At 57.0% G+C, this 23642-nt stretch overlaps 1 protein-coding gene across 1 annotated transcript; it reads left to right on the top strand.

Annotated features, from left to right (window-relative positions):
- Nucleotides 1–2062: 2062 nt before the first annotated feature.
- Nucleotides 2063–20223, top strand: LOC134509444 (mucin-2-like; the record flags this gene model as incomplete). Its single annotated transcript, XM_063321981.1, has 32 exons — nt 2063–2182; nt 2633–2864; nt 2958–3307; nt 4004–4048; nt 4319–4378; nt 4742–5284; nt 5390–5455; nt 5801–5902; nt 6536–6604; nt 7085–7564; nt 7694–7778; nt 7965–8075; nt 8304–8752; nt 9203–9398; nt 9492–9560; nt 9747–10435; nt 11522–11638; nt 12035–12226; nt 13751–13891; nt 14078–14164; nt 14575–14647; nt 15090–16388; nt 17893–18000; nt 18289–18407; nt 18526–18584; nt 18900–19048; nt 19167–19232; nt 19323–19485; nt 19586–19747; nt 19833–19933; nt 20038–20090; nt 20188–20223. Coding segments are annotated over 32 exons (6591 nt in total), but the record flags the coding sequence as incomplete, so codon positions are not given.
- Between the last annotated feature and the right edge of the window lie 3419 nt (nt 20224–23642).

Genomic DNA, 23642 nt, shown 5'->3' with positions numbered 1-23642 from the left:
CAGCACCTCTGAAAGCCCCACAACCACCAGCACCTCTACTACAACCTTGGGAACAAGCACCTTTCCTTCCTCCACACCCATCACCACCTCTACAGACACCACACCCACCAGCACCACTGGAACCTCAACACCCACTACAATTTCAATGGTCACCTCGCCCTCCACCACCTCTGTGGTCACCACAGCCACCAGCTCTTCAGAAACATCCACCTCGAGAAGCACCTCGGAAACGTCCACAGCAGCCAGCACTGCTGCAACCTCCACAGACACCTTCACTCCTACAGCCACCATGACCACCAGCACCTCTCAAAGCCCCACAACCACCAGCACCTCTACTACAACCTTGGGAACAAGCACCTTTCCTTCCTCCACACCCATCACCACCTCTACAGACACCACACCCACCAGCACCACTGGAACCTCAACACCCACTACAATTTCTAGGGTCACCTCGCCCTCCACCACCTCTGTGGTCACCACAGCCACCAGCTCTTCAGAAACATCCACCTCGAGAAGCACCTCGGAAACGTCCACAGCAGCCAGCACTGCTGCAACCTCCACAGACACCTTCACTCCTACAGCCACCATGACCACCAGCACCTCTCAAAGCCCCACAACCACCAGCACCTCTACTACAACCTTGGGAACAAGCACCTTTCCTTCCTCCACACCCATCACCACCTCTACAGACACCACACCTACCAACACCACTGAAACCTCAACAGCCACTTCTATTTCAATGGTCACCTCGCCCTCCACCACCTCTGTGGTCACCACAGCCACCAGCTCTTCAGAAACATCCACCTCGAGAAGCACCTCGGAAACGTCCACAGCAGCCAGCACTGCTGCAACCTCCACAGACACCTTCAATCCTACAGCCACCATGACCACCAGCACCTCTACAAGCCCCACAACCACCAGCACCTCTACTACAACCTTGGGAACAAGCACCTTTCCTTCCTCCACACCCATCACCACCTCTACAGACACCACACCCACCAGCACCACTGGAACCTCAACACCCACTACAATTTCTAGGGTCACCTCGCCCTCCACCACCTCTGTGGTCACCACAGCCACCAGCTCTTCAGAAACATCCACCTCGAGAAGCACCTCGGAAACGTCCACAGCAGCCAGCACTGCTGCAACCTCCACAGACACCTTCGCTCCTACAGCCACCATGACCACCAGCACCTCTCAAAGCCCCACAACCACCAGCACCTCTACTACAACCTTGGGAACAAGCACCTTTCCTTCCTCCACACCCATCACCACCTCTACAGACACCACACCCGCCAGCACCACTGAAACCTCAACACCCACTACAATTTCTAGGGTCACCTCGCCCTCCACCACCTCTGTGGTCACCACAGCCACCAGCTCTTCAGAAATATCCACCTCGAGAAGCACCTCGGAAACGTCCACAGCAGCCAGCACTGCTGCAACCTCCACAGACACCTTCACTCCTACAGCCACCATGACCACCAGCACCTCTACAAGCCCCACAACCACCAGCACCTCTACTACAACCTTGGGAACAAGCACCTTTCCTTCCTCCACACCCATCACCACCTCTACAGACACCACACCCGCCAGCACCACTGAAACCTCAACACCCACTACAATTTCAATGGTCACCTCGCCCTCCACCACCTCTGTGGTCACCACAGCCACCAGCTCTTCAGAAACATCCACCTCGAGAAGCACCTCGGAAATGTCCACAGCAGCCAGCACTGCTGCAACCTCCACAGACACCTTCACTCCTACAGCCACCATGACCACCAGCACCTCTCAAAGCCCCACAACCACCAGCACCTCTACTACAACCTTGGGAACAAGCACCTTTCCTTCCTCCACACCCATCACCACCTCTACAGACACCACACCCACCAGCACCACTGAAACCTCAACACCCACTACAATTTCAATGGTCACCTCGCCCTCCACCACCTCTGTGGTCACCACAGCCACCAGCTCTTTAGAAACATCCACCTCGAGAAGCACCTCGGAAACGTCCACAGCAGCCAGCACTGCTGCAACCTCCACAGACACCTTCACTCCTACAGCCACCATGACCACCAGCACCTCTACAAGCCCCACAACCACCGGCACCTCTACTACAACCTTGGGAACAAGCACCTTTCCTTCCTCCACACCCATCACCACCTCTACAGACACCACACCCACCAGCACCACTGGAACCTCAACACCCTCTACAATTTCTAGGGTCACCTCACCCTCCACCACCTCTGTGGTCACCACAGCCACCAGCTCTTCAGAAACATCCACCTCGAGAAGCACCTCGGAAACGTCCACAGCAGCCAGCACTGCTGCAACCTCCACAGACACCTTCACTCCTACAGCCACCATGACCACCAGCACCTCTCAAAGCCCCACAACCACCAGCACCTCTACTACAACCTTGGGAACAAGCACCTTTCCTTCCCCAACACCCATCACCACCTCTACAGACACCACACCTGCCAGCACCACTGAAACCTCAACAGCCACTACAATTTCTAGGGTCACCTCGCCCTCCACCACCTCTGTGGTCACCACAGCCACCAGCTCTTCAGAAACATCCACCTTGAGAAGCACCTCGGAAACGTCCACAGCAGCCAGCACTGCTGCAACCTCCACAGACACCTTCACTTCTACACCCACCATGACCACCAGCACCTCTCAAAGCCCCACAACCACCGGCACCTCTACTACAACCTTGGGAACAAGCACCTTTCCTTCCTCCACACCCATCACCACCTCTACAGACACCACACCCACCAGCACCACTGGAACCTCAACACCCACTACAATTTCAATGGTCACCTCGCCCTCCACCACCTCTGTGGTCACCACAGCCACCAGCTCTTCAGAAACATCCACCTCGAGAAGCACCTCGGAAACGTCCACAGCAGCCAGCACTGCTGCAACCTCCACAGACACCTTCACTCCTACAGCCACCATGACCACCAGCACCTCTACAAGCCCCACAACCACCGGCACCTCTACTACAACCTTGGGAACAAGCACCTTTCCTTCCTCCACACCCATCACCACCTCTACAGACACCACACCCACCAGCACCACTGGAACCTCAACACCCTCTACAATTTCTAGGGTCACCTCACCCTCCACCACCTCTGTGGTCACCACAGCCACCAGCTCTTCAGAAACATCCACCTCGAGAAGCACCTCGGAAACGTCCACAGCAGCCAGCACTGCTGCAACCTCCACAGACACCTTCACTCCTACAGCCACCATGACCACCAGCACCTCTACAAGCCCCACAACCACCGGCACCTCTACTACAACCTTGGGAACAAGCACCTTTCCTTCCTCCACACCCATCACCACCTCTACAGACACCACACCCACCAGCACCACTGGAACCTCAACACCCTCTACAATTTCTAGGGTCACCTCACCCTCCACCACCTCTGTGGTCACCACAGCCACCAGCTCTTCAGAAACATCCACCTCGAGAAGCACCTCGGAAACGTCCACAGCAGCCAGCACTGCTGCAACCTCCACAGACACCTTCACTCCTACAGCCACCATGACCACCAGCACCTCTCAAAGCCCCACAACCACCAGCACCTCTACTACAACCTTGGGAACAAGCACCTTTCCTTCCTCCACACCCATCACCACCTCTACAGACACCACACCCACCAGCACCACTGGAACCTCAACACCCACTACAATTTCTAGGGTCACCTCGCCCTCCACCACCTCTGTGGTCACCACAGCCACCAGCTCTTCAGAAACATCCACCTCGAGAAGCACCTCGGAAATGTCCACAGCAGCCAGCACTGCTGCAACCTCCACAGACACCTTCGCTCCTACAGCCACCATGACCACCAGCACCTCTCAAAGCCCCACAACCACCGGCACCTCTACTACAAACTTGGGAACAAGTACACATCCTTCCTCCACACCCATCACCACCTCTACAGACACCACACCCACCAGCACCACTGGAACCTCAACACCCACTACAATTTCTAGGGTCACCTGGCCCTCCACCACCTCTGTGGTCACCACAGCCACCAGCTCTTCAGAAACATCCACCTTGAGAAGCACCTCGGAAACGTCCACAGCAGCCAGCACTGCTGCAACCTCCACAGCCACCTTCGCTCCTACAGCCACCATGACCACCAGCACCTCTGAAAGCCCCACACCCAACAGCACCTCTACAACAGCCATGGGAACAAGCACCTTTCCTTCCTCCACACCCATCACCACCTCTACAGACACCACACCCGCCAGCACCACTGAAACCTCAACACCCACTACAATTCCTAGGGTCACCTCGCCCTCCACCACCTCTGTGGTCACCACAGCCACCAGCTCTTCAGAAACATCCACCTCGAGAAGCACCTCGGAAACGTCCACAGCAGCCAGCACTGCTGCAACCTCCACAGACACCTTCGCTCCTATAGCCACCATGACCACCAGCACCTCTGAAAGCCCCACAACCACCAGCACCTCTACTACAACCTTGGGAACAAGCACCTTTCCTTCCTCCACACCCATCACCACCTCTACAGACACCACACCCGCCAGCACCACTGAAACCTCAACACCCACTACAATTTCAATGGTCACCTCGCCCTCCACCACCTCTGTGGTCACCACAGCCACCAGCTCTTCAGAAACATCCACCTCGAGAAGCACCTCGGAAATGTCCACAGCAGCCAGCACTGCTGCAACCTCCACAGACACCTTCACTTCTAAAGCCACCATGACCACCAGCACCTCTACAAGCCCCACAACCACCGGCACCTCTACTACAACCTTGGGAACAAGTACACATCCTTCCTCCACACCCATCACCACCTCTACAGACACCACACCCACCAGCACCACTGAAACCTCAACACCCACTACAATTTCAATGGTCACCTCGCCCTCCACCACCTCTGTGGTCACCACAGCCACCAGCTCTTCAGAAACATCCACCTCGAGAAGCACCTCGGAAACGTCCACAGCAGCCAGCACTGCTGCAACCACCACAGACACCTTCGCTCCTACAGCCACCATGACCACCAGCACCTCTCAAAGCCCCACAACCACCAGCACCTCTACTACAACCTTGGGAACAAGCACCTTTCCTTCCTCCACACCCATCACCACCTCTACAGACACCACACCCACCAGCACCACTGGAACCTCAACACCCACTACAATTTCTAGGGTCACCTCGCCCTCCACCACCTCTGTGGTCACCTCAGCCACCAGCTCTTCAGAAACATCCACCTCGAGAAGCACCTCGGAAACGTCCACAGCAGCCAGCACTGCTGCAACCTCCACAGACACCTTCACTCCTACAGCCACCATGACCACCAGCACCTCTCAAAGCCCCACAACCACCGGCACCTCTACTACAACCTTGGGAACAAGCACCTTTCCTTCCTCCACACCCATCACCACCTCTACAGACACCACACCCACCAGCACCACTGGAACCTCAACACCCACTACAATTTCAATGGTCACCTCGCCCTCCACCACCTCTGTGGTCACCACAGCCACCAGCTCTTCAGAAACATCCACCTCGAGAAGCACCTCGGAAATGTCCACAGCAGCCAGCACTGCTGCAACCTCCACAGACACCTTCACTCCTACAGCCACCATGACCACCAGCACCTCTCAAAGCCCCACAACCACCAGCACCTCTACTACAACCTTGGGAACAAGCACCTTTCCTTCCTCCACACCCATCACCACCTCTACAGACACCACACCCACCAGCACCACTGAAACCTCAACACCCACTACAATTTCTAGGGTCACCTCGCCCTCCACCACCTCTGTGGTCACCACAGCCACCAGCTCTTCAGAAATATCCACCTCGAGAAGCACCTCGGAAACGTCCACAGCAGCCAGCACTGCTGCAACCTCCACAGACACCTTCGCTCCTACAGCCGCCATGACCACCAGCACCTCTCAAAGCCCCACAACCACCAGCACCTCTACTACAACCTTGGGAACAAGCACCTTTCCTTCCTCCACACCCATCACCACCTCTACAGACACCACACCCACCAGCACCACTGAAACCTCAACACCCACTACAATTTCAATGGTCACCTCGCCCTCCACCACCTCTGTGGTCACCACAGCCACCAGCTCTTCAGAAACATCCACCTCGAGAAGCACCTCGGAAATGTCCACAGCAGCCAGCACTGCTGCAACCTCCACAGACACCTTCGCTCCTACAGCCACCATGACCACCAGCACCTCTCAAAGCCCCACAACCACCAGCACCTCTACTACAACCTTGGGAACAAGCACCTTTCCTTCCTCCACACCCATCACCACCTCTACAGACACCACACCCACCAGCACCACTGGAACCTCAACACCCACTACAATTTCAATGGTCACCTCGCCCTCCACCACCTCTGTGGTCACCACAGCCACCAGCTCTTCAGAAACATCCACCTCGAGAAGCACCTCGGAAACGTCCACAGCAGCCAGCACTGCTGCAACCTCCACAGACACCTTCGCTCCTACAGCCACCATGACCACCAGCACCTCTCAAAGCCCCACAACCACCAGCACCTCTACTACAACCTTGGGAACAAGCACCTTTCCTTCCTCCACACCCATCACCACCTCTACAGACACCACACCCACCAGCACCACTGGAACCTCAACACCCACTACAATTTCTAGGGTCACCTCGCCCTCCACCACCTCTGTGGTCACCACAGCCACCAGCTCTTCAGAAACATCCACCTCGAGAAGCACCTCGGAAACGTCCACAGCAGCCAGCACTGCTGCAACCTCCACAGACACCTTCACTCCTACAGCCACCATGACCACCAGCACCTCTCAAAGCCCCACAACCACCAGCACCTCTACTACAACCTTGGGAACAAGCACCTTTCCTTCCTCCACACCCATCACCACCTCTACAGACACCACACCCGCTAGCACCACTGGAACCTCAACACCCACTACAATTTCTAGGGTCACCTCGCCCTCCACCACCTCTGTGGTCACCACAGCCACCAGCTCTTCAGAAACATCCACCTCGAGAAGCACCTCAGAAACGTCCACAGCAGCCAGCACTGCTGCAACCTCCACAGACACCTTCGCTCCTACAGCCACCATGACCACCAGCACCTCTCAAAGCCCCACAACCACCAGCACCTCTACTACAACCTTGGGAACAAGCACCTTTCCTTCCTCCACACCCATCACCACCTCTACAGACACCACACCCACCAGCACCACTGAAACCTCAACACCCACTACAATTTCAATGGTCACCTCGCCCTCCACCACCTCTGTGGTCACCACAGCCACCAGCTCTTCAGAAACATCCACCTCGAGAAGCACCTCGGAAACGTCCACAGCAGCCAGCACTGATGCAACCTCCACAGACACCTTCGCTCCTACAGCCACCATGACCACCAGCACCTCTCAAAGCCCCACAACCACCAGCACCTCTACTACAACCTTGGGAACAAGCACCTTTCCTTCCCCAACACCCATCACCACCTCTACAGACACCACACCCACCAGCACCACTGAAACCTCAACACCCACTACAATTTCAATGGTCACCTCGCCCTCCACCACCTCTGTGGTCACCACAGCCACCAGCTCTTCAGAAACATCCACCTCGAGAAGCACCTCGGAAACGTCCACAGCAGCCAGCACTGCTGCAACCTCCGCAGACACCTTCACTCCTACAGCCACCATGACCACCAGCACCTCTCAAAGCCCCACAACCACCAGCACCTCTACTACAACCTTGGGAACAAGCACCTTTCCTTCCTCCACACCCATCACCACCTCTACAGACACCACACCCGCCAGCACCACTGAAACCTCAACACCCACTACAATTTCTAGGGTCACCTGGCCCTCCACCACCTCTGTGGTCACCACAGCCACCAGCTCTTCAGAAACATCCACCTCGAGAAGCACCTCGGAAACGTCCACAGCAGCCAGCACTGCTGCAACCTCCACAGACACCTTCACTCCTACAGCCACCATGACCACCAGCACCTCTCAAAGCCCCACAACCACCGGCACCTCTACTACAACCTTGGGAACAAGTACACATCCTTCCTCCACACCCATCACCACCTCTAGAGACACCACACCCACCAGCACCACTGGAACCTCAACACCCACTACAATTTCTAGGGTCACCTGGCCCTCCACCACCTCTGTGGTCACCACAGCCACCAGCTCTTCAGAAACATCCACCTCGAGAAGCACCTCGGAAATGTCCACAGCAGCCAGCACTGCTGCAACCTCCACAGACACCTTCGCTCCTATAGCCACCATGACCACCAGCACCTCTGAAAGCCCCACAACCACCAGCACCTCTACTACAACCTTGGGAACAAGCACCTTTCCTTCCTCCACACCCATCACCACCTCTACAGACACCACACCCACCAGCACCACTGAAACCTCAACACCCACTACAATTTCTAGGGTCACCTCGCCCTCCACCACCTCTGTGGTCACCACAGCCACCAGCTCTTCAGAAACATCCACCTCGAGAAGCACCTCGGAAACGTCCACAGCAGCCAGCACTGCTGCAACCTCCACAGACACCTTCGCTCCTACAGCCACCATGACCACCAGCACCTCTACAAGCCCCACAACCACCGGCACCTCTACTACAACCTTGGGAACAAGCACCTTTCCTTCCTCCACACCCATCACCACCTCTACAGACACCAAACCCACCAGCACCACTGAAACCTCAACACCCACTACAATTTCAATGGTCACCTCGCCCTCCACCACCTCTGTGGTCACCACAGCCACCAGCTCTTCAGAAACATCCACCTCGAGAAGCACCTCGGAAATGTCCACAGCAGCCAGCACTGCTGCAACCTCCACAGACACCTTCGCTCCTACAGCCACCATGACCACCAGCACCTCTCAAAGCCCCACAACCACCAGCACCTCTACTACAACCTTGGGAACAAGCACCTTTCCTTCCTCCACACCCATCACCACCTCTACAGACACCACACCCACCAGCACCACTGGAACCTCAACACCCTCTACAATTTCTAGGGTCACCTCGCCCTCCACCACCTCTGTGGTCACCACAGCCACCAGCTCTTCAGAAACATCCACCTCGAGAAGCACCTCGGAAATGTCCACAGCAGCCAGCACTGCTGCAACCTCCACAGACACCTTCACTTCTAAAGCCACCATGACCACCAGCACCTCTACAAGCCCCACAACCACCGGCACCTCTACTACAACCTTGGGAACAAGTACACATCCTTCCTCCACACCCATCACCACCTCTACAGACACCACACCCACCAGCACCACTGAAACCTCAACACCCACTACAATTTCAATGGTCACCTCGCCCTCCACCACCTCTGTGGTCACCACAGCCACCAGCTCTTCAGAAACATCCACCTCGAGAAGCACCTCGGAAACGTCCACAGCAGCCAGCACTGCTGCAACCTCCACAGACACCTTCGCTCCTACAGCCACCATGACCACCAGCACCTCTCAAAGCCCCACAACCACCAGCACCTCTACTACAACCTTGGGAACAAGCACCTTTCCTTCCTCCACACCCATCACCACCTCTACAGACACCACACCCACCAGCACCACTGGAACCTCAACACCCACTACAATTTCTAGGGTCACCTCGCCCTCCACCACCTCTGTGGTCACCTCAGCCACCAGCTCTTCAGAAACATCCACCTCGAGAAGCACCTCGGAAACGTCCACAGCAGCCAGCACTGCTGCAACCTCCACAGACACCTTCACTCCTACAGCCACCATGACCACCAGCACCTCTCAAAGCCCCACAACCACCGGCACCTCTACTACAACCTTGGGAACAAGCACCTTTCCTTCCTCCACACCCATCACCACCTCTACAGACACCACACCCACCAGCACCACTGGAACCTCAACACCCACTACAATTTCAATGGTCACCTCGCCCTCCACCACCTCTGTGGTCACCACAGCCACCAGCTCTTCAGAAACATCCACCTCGAGAAGCACCTCGGAAATGTCCACAGCAGCCAGCACTGCTGCAACCTCCACAGACACCTTCACTCCTACAGCCACCATGACCACCAGCACCTCTCAAAGCCCCACAACCACCAGCACCTCTACTACAACCTTGGGAACAAGCACCTTTCCTTCCTCCACACCCATCACCACCTCTACAGACACCACACCCACCAGCACCACTGGAACCTCAACACCCACTACAATTTCTAGGGTCACCTCGCCCTCCACCACCTCTGTGGTCACCACAGCCACCAGCTCTTCAGAAATATCCACCTCGAGAAGCACCTCGGAAACGTCCACAGCAGCCAGCACTGCTGCAACCTCCACAGACACCTTCACTCCTACAGCCACCATGACCACCAGCACATCTCAAAGCCCCACAACCACCAGCACCTCTACTACAACCTTGGGAACAAGCACCTTTCCTTCCTCCACACCCATCACCACCTCTACAGACACCACACCCACCAGCACCACTGGAACCTCAACACCCACTACAATTTCAATGGTCACCTCGCCCTCCACCACCTCTGTGGTCACCACAGCCACCAGCTCTTCAGAAACATCCACCTCGAGAAGCACCTCGGAAATGTCCACAGCAGCCAGCACTGCTGCAACCTCCACAGACACCTTCACTCCTACAGCCACCATGACCACCAGCACCTCTCAAAGCCCCACAACCACCAGCACCTCTACTACAACCTTGGGAACAAGCACCTTTCCTTCCTCCACACCCATCACCACCTCTACAGACACCACACCCACCAGCACCACTGGAACATCAGCACCCACTACAATTCCTAGGGTCACCTCGCCCTCCACCACCTCTGTGGTCACCACAGCCACCAGCTCTTCAGAAACATCCACCTCGAGAAGCACCTCGGAAATGTCCACAGCAGCCAGCACTGCTGCAACCTCCACAGACACCTTCACTCCTACAGCCACCATGACCACCAGCACCTCTGAAAGCCCCACAACCACCAGCACCTCTACTACAACCTTGGGAACAAGCACCTTTCCTTCCCCAACACCCATCACCACCTCTACAGACACCACACCCGCCAGCACCACTGGAACCTCAACACCCACTACAATTTCAATGGTCACCTCGCCCTCCACCACCTCTGTGGTCACCACAGCCACCAGCTCTTCAGAAACATCCACCTCGAGAAGCACCTCGGAAATGTCCACAGCAGCCAGCACTGCTGCAACCTCCACAGACACCTTCGCTCCTACAGCCACCATGACCACCAGCACCTCTCAAAGCCCCACAACCTCCGGCACCTCTACTACAACCTTGGGAACAAGCACCTTGCCTTCCTCCACACCCATCACCACCTCTACAGACACCACACCCACCAGCACCACTGGAACCTCAACACCCACTACAATTCCTAGGGTCACCTCACCCTCCACCACCTCTGTGGTCACCACAGCCACCAGCTCTTCAGAAACATCCACCTCGAGAAGCACCTCGGAAACGTCCACAGCAGCCAGCACTGCTGCAACCTCCACAGACACCTTCGCTCCTACAGCCACCATGACCACCAGCACCTCTGAAAGCCCCACAAACACCAGCACCACTACTACAACCTTGGGAACAAGCACCTTTCCTTCCTCCACACCCATCACCACCTCTACAGACACCACACCCGCCAGCACCACTGAAACCTCAACACCCACTACAATTTCAATGGTCACCTCGCTCTCCACCACCTCTGTGGTCACCACAGCCACCAGCTCTTCAGAAATATCCACCTCGAGAAGCACCTCGGAAATGTCCACAGCAGCCAGCACTGCTGCAACCTCCACAGACACCTTCACTTCTACAGCCACCATGACCACCAGCACCTCTCAAAGCCCCACAACCACCAGCACCTCTACTACAACCTTGGGAACAAGCACCTTTCCTTCCTCCACACCCATCACCACCTCTACAGACACCACACCCGCCAGCACCACTGAAACCTCAACACCCACTACAATTTCAATGGTCACCTCGCCCTCCACCACCTCTCTGGTCACCACAGCCACCAGCTCTTCAGAAATATCCACATCTCAAAGCATCTCGGAAACGTCCACAGCAGCCAGCACTGCTGCAACCTCCACAGACACCTTCACTCCTACAGCCACCATGACCACCAGCACCTCTACAAGCCCCACAACCACCAGCACCTCTACTACAACCTTGGGAACAAGCACCTTTCCTTCCTCCACACCCATCACAACCTCTACAGACACCACACCCACCAGCACCACTGGAACCTCAACACCCACTACAATTTCTAGGGTCACCTCGCCCTCCACCACCTCTCTGGTCACCACAGCCACCAGCTCTTCAGAAATATCCACCTCGAGAAGCACCTCGGAAACGTCCACAGCAGCCAGCACTGCTGCAACCTCCACAGACACCTTCGCTCCTACAGCCACCATGACCACCAGCACCTCTCAAAGCCCCACAACCACCAGCACCTCTACTACAACCTTGGGAACAAGCACCTTTCCTTCCTCCACACCCATCACCACCTCTACAGACACCACACCCACCAGCACCACTGGAACCTCAACACCCTCTACAATTTCTAGGGTCACCTGGCCCTCCACCACCTCTGTGGTCACCACAGCCACCAGCTCTTCAGAAACATCCACCTCGAGAAGCACCTCGGAAATGTCCACAGCAGCCAGCACTGCTGCAACCTCCACAGACACCTTCGCTCCTACAGCCACCATGACCACCAGCACCCCTCAAAGCCCCACAACCACCAGCAGCTCTACAACAGCCATGGGAACAAGCACCTTTCCTTCCTCCACACCCATCACCACCTCTACAGACACCACACCCACCAGCACCACTGAAACCTCAACACCCACTACAATTTCTAGGGTCACCTCGCCCTCCACCATCTCTGTGGTCACCACAGCCACCAGCTCTTCAGAAACATCCACCTCGAGAAGCACCTCGGAAACGTCCACAGTAGCCAGCACTGCTGCAACCTCCACAGACACCTTCGCTCCTACAGCCACCATGACCACCAGCACCCCTCAAAGCCCCACACCCACCAGCAGCTCTACAACAGCCATGGGAACAAGCACCTTTCCTTCCTCCACACCCATCACCACCTCTACAGACACCACACCCACCAGCACCACTGGAACCTCAACACCCACTACAATTTCTAGGGTCACCTCGCCCTCCACCACCTCTGTGGTCACCACAGCCACCAGCTTTTCAGAAACATCCACCTCGAGAAGCACCTCGGAAACGTCCACAGCAGCCAGCACTGCTGCAACCTCCACAGACACCTTCACTCCTACAGCCACCATGACCACCAGCACCTCTGAAAGCCCCACAACCACCAGCACCTCTACTACAACCTTGGGAACAAGCACCTTGCCTTCCTCCACACCCATCACCACCTCTACAGACACCACACCCGCCAGCACCACTGAAACCTCAACACCCACTACAATTTCAATGGTCACCTCGCCCTCCACCACCTCTGTGGTCACCACAGCCACCAGCTCTTCAGAAACATCCACCTCGAGAAGCACCTCGGAAATGTCCACAGCAGCCAGCACTGCTGCAACCTCCACAGACACCTTCACTCCTACAGCCACCATGACCACCAGCACCTCTCAAAGCCCCACAACCACCAGCACCTCTACTACAACCTTGGGAACAAGCACCTTTCCTTCCTCCACACCCATCACCACCTCTACAGACACCACACCCACCAGCACCACTGGAACCTCAACACCCACTACAATTTCTAGGGTCACCTCGCCCTCCACCACCTCTGTGGTCACCACAGCCACCAGCTCTTCAGAAACATCCACCTCGAGAAGCACCTCGGAAATGTCCACAGCAGCCAGCACTGCTGCAACCTCCACAGACACCTTCGCTCCTACAGCCACCATGACCACCAGCACCTCTCAAAGCCCCACAACCACCAGCACCTCTACTACAACCTTGGGAACAAGCACCTTGCCTTCCTCCACACCCATCACCACCTCTACAGACACCACACCCACCAGCACCACTGGAACCTCAACACCCACTACAATTTCTAGGGTCACCTCGCCCTCCACCACCTCTGTGGTCACCACAGCCACCAGCTCTTCAGAAACATCCACCTCGAGAAGCACCTCGGAAACGTCCACAGCAGCCAGCACTGCTGCAACCTCCGCAGACACCTTCACTCCTACAGCCACCATGACCACCAGCACCTCTGAAAGCCCCACAACCACCAGCACCTCTACTACAACCTTGGGAACAAGCACCTTGCCTTCCTCCACACCCATCACCACCTCTACAGACACCACACCCACCAGCACCACTGGAACCTCAACACCCACTACAATTTCAATGGTCACCTCGCCCTCCACCACCTCTGTGGTCACCACAGCCACCAGCTCTTCAGAAACATCCACCTCGAGAAGCACCTCGGAAACGTCCACAGCAGCCAGCACTGCTGCAACCTCCACAGACACCTTCACTCCTACAGCCACCATGACCACCAGCACCTCTGACATCCCAAGAACCACCAGCACCTCTACAACAGCCATGGGAACAAGGACCCTTCTTCCCACCACGTCCAACAGCCCCCCTACCGTCACCACACCCACCAGGACCTCTGAAACCTCTACAGCCACCATGTCCTCTGAAACCTCCATGGTCACGAGCACCTCTGTAATCTCCACACCCTCCAGCACCTCCAAAATCCCCACCACCACCAGCACCTCTACACTCACTCCATCTCCTGACACTTCAACAGCCACCATGGCCACCAGCACCTCTGAAATCCTAGCGCCCACCAGCAGCTCTACTGGCACTGTTTCTGCCAGCACATCTGAGGTCACCTCGCTCACCAGCACCTCTGAAATCCCCACAGCCACCAGCACCTCTACGACAGCCATGGGAACAAGCACCTTTCCTTACACCATGCCCGTCAGCACCTCTACAGCCACCACACCCTCTAGCACCAATGAAACCTCCACGTCCACCAGCACCTCTGTGGTCCCCATGCCCAGCAGCACCTCTGGAATCCCCACAGCCACCAGCAGCTCTGTGGTCTCAACGCCCACCAGCACCATGGAAATATCCACTTCCAGAAGCACCTCGGAAACTTCCACAGCAACCCGCACTGCTGGAACCTCCACAGCCACCTTCACTTCCACAGCCACCACTCCCTCCAGCACCTCTGTGGTCACCATGCCCACCAGAACCTCTGAACTCTCCAGAGCTACTATCAGCTCTGAAACTTCCTTGTCCACCAGCGCCTCCGAAATCCCCACAACCACCAGCACCTCTGAAGTCTCCACACCCTCCAACACCACTGTGGTCACCAGGACCATCACCACCTCTGAAATCCCCACAACCACCAGGACCTCTACAACAGCCATGTGGACAAGCACCTTTCCTTCCACCATGCCCATCAGCACCTCTGAAGTCTCAACGCCCAGTAGCACCTCTGTGGTCACAACTCCCACCAGCACCTCAGAAATATCCATCTCCACGAGCACCTCCAAAATGTCCACCACAGCCAGCACTGCTGGAACCTCCACAGCCACCTTCACTTCTACAGCCACCACGTCCACCAGCACTTCTGTGGTCACCATACCCACCCGCACCTCTGAAATCCCCACGAACACCAGCACCTCTACAACAACCTTGGGAACAAGCATCTTTCCTTCCACCTCGCCCACCAGCACCTCTACAGACACCACACCCGCCAGCCCCACTGAAACCTCCATGGGCACCAGAATTTCTATGGTCACCACGCCCACCAGCACCTCAGAAATCTCAATGCCCAGTAGCACCTCTGTAGTCACCATGCTCACCAGCACTTCTGAAACCTCCATGGCCACCAGCACCTCTGACATCTCCGCAGCTACCAGCACCTCTTTGGTCACCAGGGGCATCACAACCACTGAAACCCAAACAACTGCCAGCACCTCTACATCAGCCATGCGAAGAAGCACCTTCACTCCCTCCATGCCAACCAGCACCTCTGAAATCCCCACAACTACCAGCACCTCTGTGGTCACCACGTCCACCCGCCCCTCTGAAATCCCAATGTCCACCAGTGCCTCTACTGTCACCTTTCCCGCCAGCACATCTGTGGTCACCTCACCCGCCAGCACCTCTGAAATCTCAACACCCAGTAGCACGTCTCTGGTAACCACTCCCACCAGCACCGCTGAAGTCACCACGCCCACCACCACCTCTGAAATCCCCAGGACCACCAGCACCCCTACAACAACCTCGGGAACAAGCAGATTTCCCTCCACAATGGCCATGAGCACCTCTACAGACACGACGCCCGCCAGTACATCTGAAATATCAACGCCCGGTAGCACCTCTGTGGTCACAACTCCCACCAGCACCTCTATAGTCACCATGCCCGCCAGCACCTCCGAAATCAACACCACCCCCACCCCTATGACCACCACCCAACCCACCAACACCACCACCACCCCCACCGCTACCACAACCACCCAATCCACCAGCACCAACACCCCCATCCCTACCACCACCACCACCACCCAACCCACCAAAACCACCACCACCCCTATGACCACCACCCAACCCACCAACAACACGACCACAACCACCCCTATCACCACCACCCAACCCACCGCCACCACCACCACAACCACCCCTATGACCAGCACCCAACCCACCAAAATCACCACCACCCCTACGACCACCACCCCACCCACCAAACACACCACCACCCCCACCCTTACCAACACCACCACCCCACCCACCAACACCACCACCACCCCCACCCTTACCAACACCACCACCCCCACCCCTACCACCAACACCACCACCACGCCTATGACCACCACCCCACCCACCAACAACACCACCACCCCCACCCTTATGACCACCACCCAACCCACCAACACCACCCCCACCCCTATGACCACCACCCCACCGACCAACACCAGCCCCACCACTATGTCCACCACCCCCACACTTACCAACTCCACCACCCCCCCCACCAACACCACCCCCACCCCCACCCCTACCAACACCACCACCCAATCCAGCAGCACCATGACCCTCCCCACCCCTGTGACCACCACCCCACCCACCAACACCACAACCACCCCCAACCCTACCAACACTACCACCACCCAACCCACCAACACCACCCCCACCCCAACCCCCACCAACAGCACCATCCAACACACAATCAACACCACCCCCGCCCCTACCAATAACACCACCACCCCCACCCCTACCAACACCACCCAACCCACCAACAACACCCCCACACCCACCCCTACGACCACCAGCCCACCCACCAACAACACAACCACCGCTATGGCCACCCCCCCACCCACCAACACCACCACCACCCCCACCCCTATGGCCACCACCCAACCCACCAACTCCACCAGCACCCCCACCCCTACCAACACCACCACCACCCCACCCACCAATACCACCCAACCCACCAGCACCACCCAAACCACCACCAACACCACCACCCCACCCACGAACAACACCACCACAACTACCTCCACCGCCACCCGCCCTACCACTTATTCCACCCCCACCCACAACACCACCACCCAACCCACTAACACCACCCCACCCACCAACACCACCACCACAACTACCTCTACCACCACCACCCCCCCCCCTACAACTTCTTCCACCAAAGCAACCACCATGACCACCACCACCAATGCAGGTGAGTATTCCTCCTTGCTGGCACCACCTAGCCATCTTCCTCCTCCCTTTCCTCTCACCGTGCCCCAAGCATTCTCCAGGTGGCTTCGCCCTCCTGGCCTTTCTCCGGGCTCTCTCACAGCACCCATGTCCTGGGCTGCCTTTTCCAGGTCAATGCCAGAACGGGGGCACCTGGCTTGACACCCATTGCAAATGTCCTGATGGTTATGAGGGCACGTACTGCCAGTATGCCAAGGAAACCATCGAGCTCAAAGATGGTAAGGAGCCATCCCAAGTTGTGCTACGTCACACTGGGGCTTCTGTGGGGGGGCCCCCAACGCAGGATTTGGGCTGAGGTCACCTCAGAGGGACAAACCAAATGGGGAGACCATGAGGGATCAACCTGGGAATGGAGTTGGGTCACCTCAGAGGGACCAACACGGGAATGGGGCCACCATGGAGGGACTGACCTGGTCACCTGAATAAGGGATGGGGATAGGGATGGGGATGGGGGGGATGGGGACACTTGAGTCTGTTGCTTATGGGTTGTCGCCTGCTTGGTGAAGTAACGGTGAATGCAACGGTGGAGATGAAGGCGAAGATTGACAACAGGAATTTCACAGAAGACCTGAAAAATAAGACCTCTGCAGCTTACCGAGATTTTGAGAAGGAATTCAAGGAGCAGGTCAGGGCACAGCGATGCCAGGGGCATCCACGTGCTGGAGCAGCACTCCTGGGGGGGGTATTTGGGGCATGACGGGGCTGGTACCCGCATCTCCCCACGGCTTCTCTTTGTCTTCCAGATGAGGAAGGTTTACAAACATTTAGAGGGCTACCAAGATGTGGAGATCCACGAACTGACGTGAGTGCCCATCAGGGGCTGGGTGGTGTGTCCTCATGGGCTACTGACCCCCTCCATCTGCTCTGGCAGGGTGATTTGGGGTGAAGGGACCCACAAGGGTCAATTCAAGGTGATGCTCTCCAAGGATGGGGCATCCACATCCCTTCAAGCCACGTTCTGTCCCTGGGCTTCCTCCAAGGTGGCCCAGCCCCACATCAAAGTGGCCACACTCTCCCTCCACATCAGGGGACCCCAAATTAGTCCCAGCTGGGTCCCCTGCAGTGTGGGACCGCAGCCTTAGCCCTGCTGAGCCACCGGTGCCCCTTCTTCTTGCAGCAACGGCAGCATTCTGGTGAACTACACCGTCCTCCTGAAGGTGCTCGTCAGCGCCACAGTGAACGCTACGGTGGAGACCATCTCCCAAAACCTCGTCAAAGCCGTCAATAACAACACCTTCTGCAACAGCAGCTGCGTAGGAGCCAACTGTGAGTGATGCTAGTGATTGCCCTCCACGTCTCAGTTGGCACCGGGACAAGGTCCTTGCTGGGGGATGGGGGGTTTGAGTCCAAGGGCTCTCACCAGCAGCTGCTCTCTCCATCCCAGGTGATTTCTGTTTCAACTCCAACTTCACCAACATCACCAGCTACGAGGTGAACGAGGTTGAAAGCAGTAAGTGAGCCCACAGGACATTCGTCCCCACCCCAGGACCCCTCAAACCACGTCCCCGCTCCACCCTGAGCCATGCGCCACCTCCCTTAGATCTGTGCGACAATTACATCGTGGAGGACCTCAAGCCCTACTACACCCTGCTCATCACCAACACCAGCGTCTTCTGCGTTAGCGTATGTGACAAACGATCTCCTGATCCTCACAACTGCATCCACGGCAAGTGCATCGTGATGCTCTCGGGACCACAGTGCGAGTAAGCACCCTCTTGTGCACCCACCTACCTCCAAAATGGGTGCTCCCCTGGGTTTGGGGTGAAACCCACATCACTCTCACCTCCTGGACGTCTCCACCAGGTGCTCGGACCAGTCGGCGTTCTGGTACCAAGACAGCATGTGCAGCTCACGGATCAGCAAGATCGGGGTGGCCGTAGGGGTACCGGTGACCGTGTTGGTGGTGACCATCGCCATCTTCACCGTCCTCCTGGTGCGGGCTAAGAGGCAGAAGGACGACTACAGGCAAGTGCATCGTCATGGGGTGGGGTGGGGTGGGGTCCCCTGGGGACCGTGCCTCCTTCTCATCCACCTCCGTCCCATTATGCAGGGTTCAGTTGACCTCCTACAGGGACCTCTATTGTGATGAGGAGGAAAGCTGGAACAACACTGAGGGCTTCTCCAGCGTCAACCAGGCAGCTACATTGGAAGGTAACGGGGTTGGATGGTGGTGGGCTGGGCAGGGGGGGCGTGTTGTGACACCCGGGGAGCCGCTGGGGTTCCATGTCACCTCTTCTTCTACCCTGCATGCTCAGAGCCCTATAGCACCTCCTACATCAACCTGCAGAAGGTGGACACCTCGCAGAAGGTGGGTGCCATGTCCCCTGGACCCTGATGCAGTCCCGCCACCCACTGCGGTGGGGACAACCCCCATCTTCTCACCCCCATCTCTCCTTCCCCACTAGATCCACATCAAACGACCGTCCGTCATCGTTCCCTGAGTGGAGCCACTCAGGAGCCAGTGGCAAGCAGAGGGGCACAAGGGGAGTGGGTGTGTGTCTCAGGGTGGCAAGCACCGGGAAATCCACCATCTTCTTCCTCCCTGCACGGCTCTTTACGATAGCACTTTCTATAATTTAATAAAACACTTATTTTATTGTCACCTGGCAGTTTCCGCATACTGTCAGGGACACGCAAGGTGGTCTCGTGCCCCGTGGGGCGGACGTGGGCTTGGCTGAAGGACAGGGCTTGGTGGTGGGATGCAAATTGCGCCAAAAATACCCACAAAGCAGGAAGGGAACACATCTGGGGAGGAGTTCATTGCTGAGTGAACAATTGGAACTTGCCATGGGAATCACCCCAAAGGTGCAAGTCCAACGGGTGACGCACATGGGAGAATTTGCCCTTGTTCCCAGCCCCGGGGTTAACTATCAGCCCAGAGTTTCATCCACGCCTCCTTCCCAGCCTCTCTGTGGGGAAGGGGATAAAGAGCTGTGGGGTGGAGGCCACCCGTGGTGGCTGTGGAGGATGGGGACATCGAGGGGGTCCCAAGGTGGCAGCACCCATGGATGGTGGGGACATCGAGGGTGGTCCCAAGGTAGCACCACCCATGGACGGTGGGAACATTGAGGGTAGTCCTAAGGTGGCAGCACCCATGGATGGTGGCACACGCAAGGAATGGAATGGGGTCTGGGGTCACCCATCTGAATATCACCTACCCCCCCATGCAGGTGTCCCTGGGGGTTGTCCCCTTGGCATCACCACTGCTCCTACGGCGGGCTGGAAAAATGCGGAAACGTGCCCAAGCTCGTCTCCCTTCGCTTGGGCCCTCGGCCAATTCACACCTTGCCCATTTCCTCGAGCGCTAAAATTAGCAATTATTTATTTTTTCCGCCTTACCTGGCAGCTGGGAGGTGTGTGGGGAGGTGTGTGCGTGTTGGGGGGGACAAAGTCCAAACGCTGCAGAAAAAGACGTTGAGGGTGTGGGCAGGTGTGGCCCCACCCCTACCTGGCAGGTCCTGGTGTGGGGTAGGAAGGTTCCCCCGCGGGCAGCAGGGTGGGGATCCTGGGGGGCATCACCCCAGAAATGGGCTGCAAAAGGGGCATTAACGGCCACTGTGGCCCCAAATATTGGCCAGGAACCACATTGCCATCTGATGTCCCTAGCCTGGTGCTACCTTCCCAGACCTGTTGACATCACAGGACCTGTCCCATGTCCCCATCCCACCTCCTCATCCCATATCCCACATCTTCATCCCACATCCCCATTCCACCACCCCACCCCACGTCCCCATTCCCGTCCCCATCCTGCTCCTGTCCCCAACTTGCCTCCACAGTGGGGACAAACCACGGCCAGGGCTGGTGGGGAAAGGACAGGGTCTTGGAGATGGCTGGGACATTCCCAGAAGGATCTCATGGACCTTAGGGGAGGGCAATGGGCACCCGATGACACGACGTGTCCCTTGGGAAAACATGTCTGCTGAGAAATGGATGTTGGCACCTGCCCCTTTGTTCCCAGCACCCGCAGCTCAGGTTTCATCCCTCCTACTTCTTAATTGTGACCAAAGGTCCCTGTCACCCTCAACGACTCTCCCTGTCCCATTCCCACCACACCTGCGATCGGCAGCGGTTGAACAAGCCAAGGTGCCCCCCTCCACCGCCGCAGGCCCCCAACTCTGAGGTGCGGAGAGATGGGGGTTCGTCTGTGGGGTAGCCTGGCCCTGGTCTGCATCTGCTTCCTGGTCGTCATGAGAGGTGGGTGCTGCTGGTGCTGGGACCTCCCATTCCCATTCCACCGCTCCAGTTTCGTCACTGGGGGGACACCCTGAGGACTGGAGGTGGGACAGGGGTGGGCGCGAGGGTCTTCCAAGGACCCCGTGCTGCAGGGCTGATCATGAACGAGCATGAATTGGGGTCCAGGGGGTGGCTATGGGTCTCTGGGGGGTGTCCATGGATTTTTGGGGCCCAACTGTGGGTCTTGGAAGGTCTGGGGGGTCTTGGGAGAACCAGTGGCAGGTGATTGCGGGGGATGATGGTCTTCTGTGGATATGGCCCTTTGGAGATCCATGGGGTTTTGGGACCCAGCTGTGGGTGCTGGAAGGTCTGGGGGGGGTGTCTTTGGGGGTTGTTGGTCTATGGAGGACATTGGGTGTTTGGGGGTCAATGTGTTTAGGGGGATGTGGGTGGTTGCGGGGCCAGGGCAGGTGCTTGACATGTAGGAGAAAGTGGGAAGGCACCCACAAAAGGGCCCGGAGACTGTCACTGCCTGTCCTGGGAGGGGGGTGGCCACCCGCCTGAGGAGCCCGGGCGCAGGTAGGTGTCAGAGCATTGGGTCAAGATCCAAAGGACCTTCTGACACCCACATCGTCTCGCCTGTTCTGCATAGATGATGCTGGCCAGCATGCCCCACGGGACAAAGGGCAACCAATCAGGCAGAGTTCTCCTTTACCCAAGACGGGACATTGGACTCCTCGCGCCCAAGAGACGAAAGTGAAAAAGAGAGAGGAAGACCCTCCAGACACCACCAGCAGGAGAAACTCGTTGGTTGCCGGTTGAGAAGAAGGGACCCACATGGACAAAGAGGGCTGGAGAGTTTCTGAAGGACGATGACACCTTGGAAGAGGAGTTGGAGACTGTGCATATAAAAGAAATCACAAAAACAAAAGACAAGGGTACATTGAGGAGAAGACGTGAACCAAAGGACATGGACCTACAGAGGGAAGGACCCAGAGGAGGGTTCATGGTAACCAGTGATGGACCAGGGGAGACATCAGCCACTGGTGAACCAACCGCCACCGTGACCATGCCAAGCAGAGCTGTCACCACATCTACCATGGATAACCTTGATGTTTCAGGGGACACGTCAGCCACCACTGAGCCAACCACCACCGTGACAATGCCTAGCTCCACTTTCACCACTTGGACATCGGGGGGCATCGAGGTTTCAGGGTACACAATGGCCACCACTGAGTTAACCACCACCGTGACCATGCCCAGCTCAGTTATCACCACCTGGACTTCTGGGGACATCGAGGTTTCAGGGTATACGTCAGCCACCACTGAGCCAACCACCACCGTGACAATGCCCAGCTCAATTGTCTCCACCTGGACCACAAGGGACATTGAGGTTGCAGGGGACACATCAGCAACCACTGAACCAATCACCACCGTGATGTTGCTCAGCTCAACTTTCACCACGTGGACATCGGGGGACATTGAGATATCAGGGGACGTGTTGGCCACCACTGAGTCAACTGCCATTGTCACCATGCCATGTCATAACCTCTGATATCTCGACAGCCACCAGTACCTCTACGATTGATGCATCCACCAGTACCTCCGAAATCCATGTGCCCACCAGCACCTCTATGGTCACCACATCCACAAGCACCTCCAAAATCCCCACATCCACCAGCACCTC

The sequence above is a fragment of the Chroicocephalus ridibundus genome, unplaced genomic scaffold (assembly GCF_963924245.1).
Source record: "Chroicocephalus ridibundus unplaced genomic scaffold, bChrRid1.1 SCAFFOLD_332, whole genome shotgun sequence".
Taxonomy (NCBI): Eukaryota; Metazoa; Chordata; class Aves; order Charadriiformes; family Laridae; genus Chroicocephalus; species Chroicocephalus ridibundus.
This window is presented reverse-complemented; position numbering and strand designations above follow the sequence as displayed.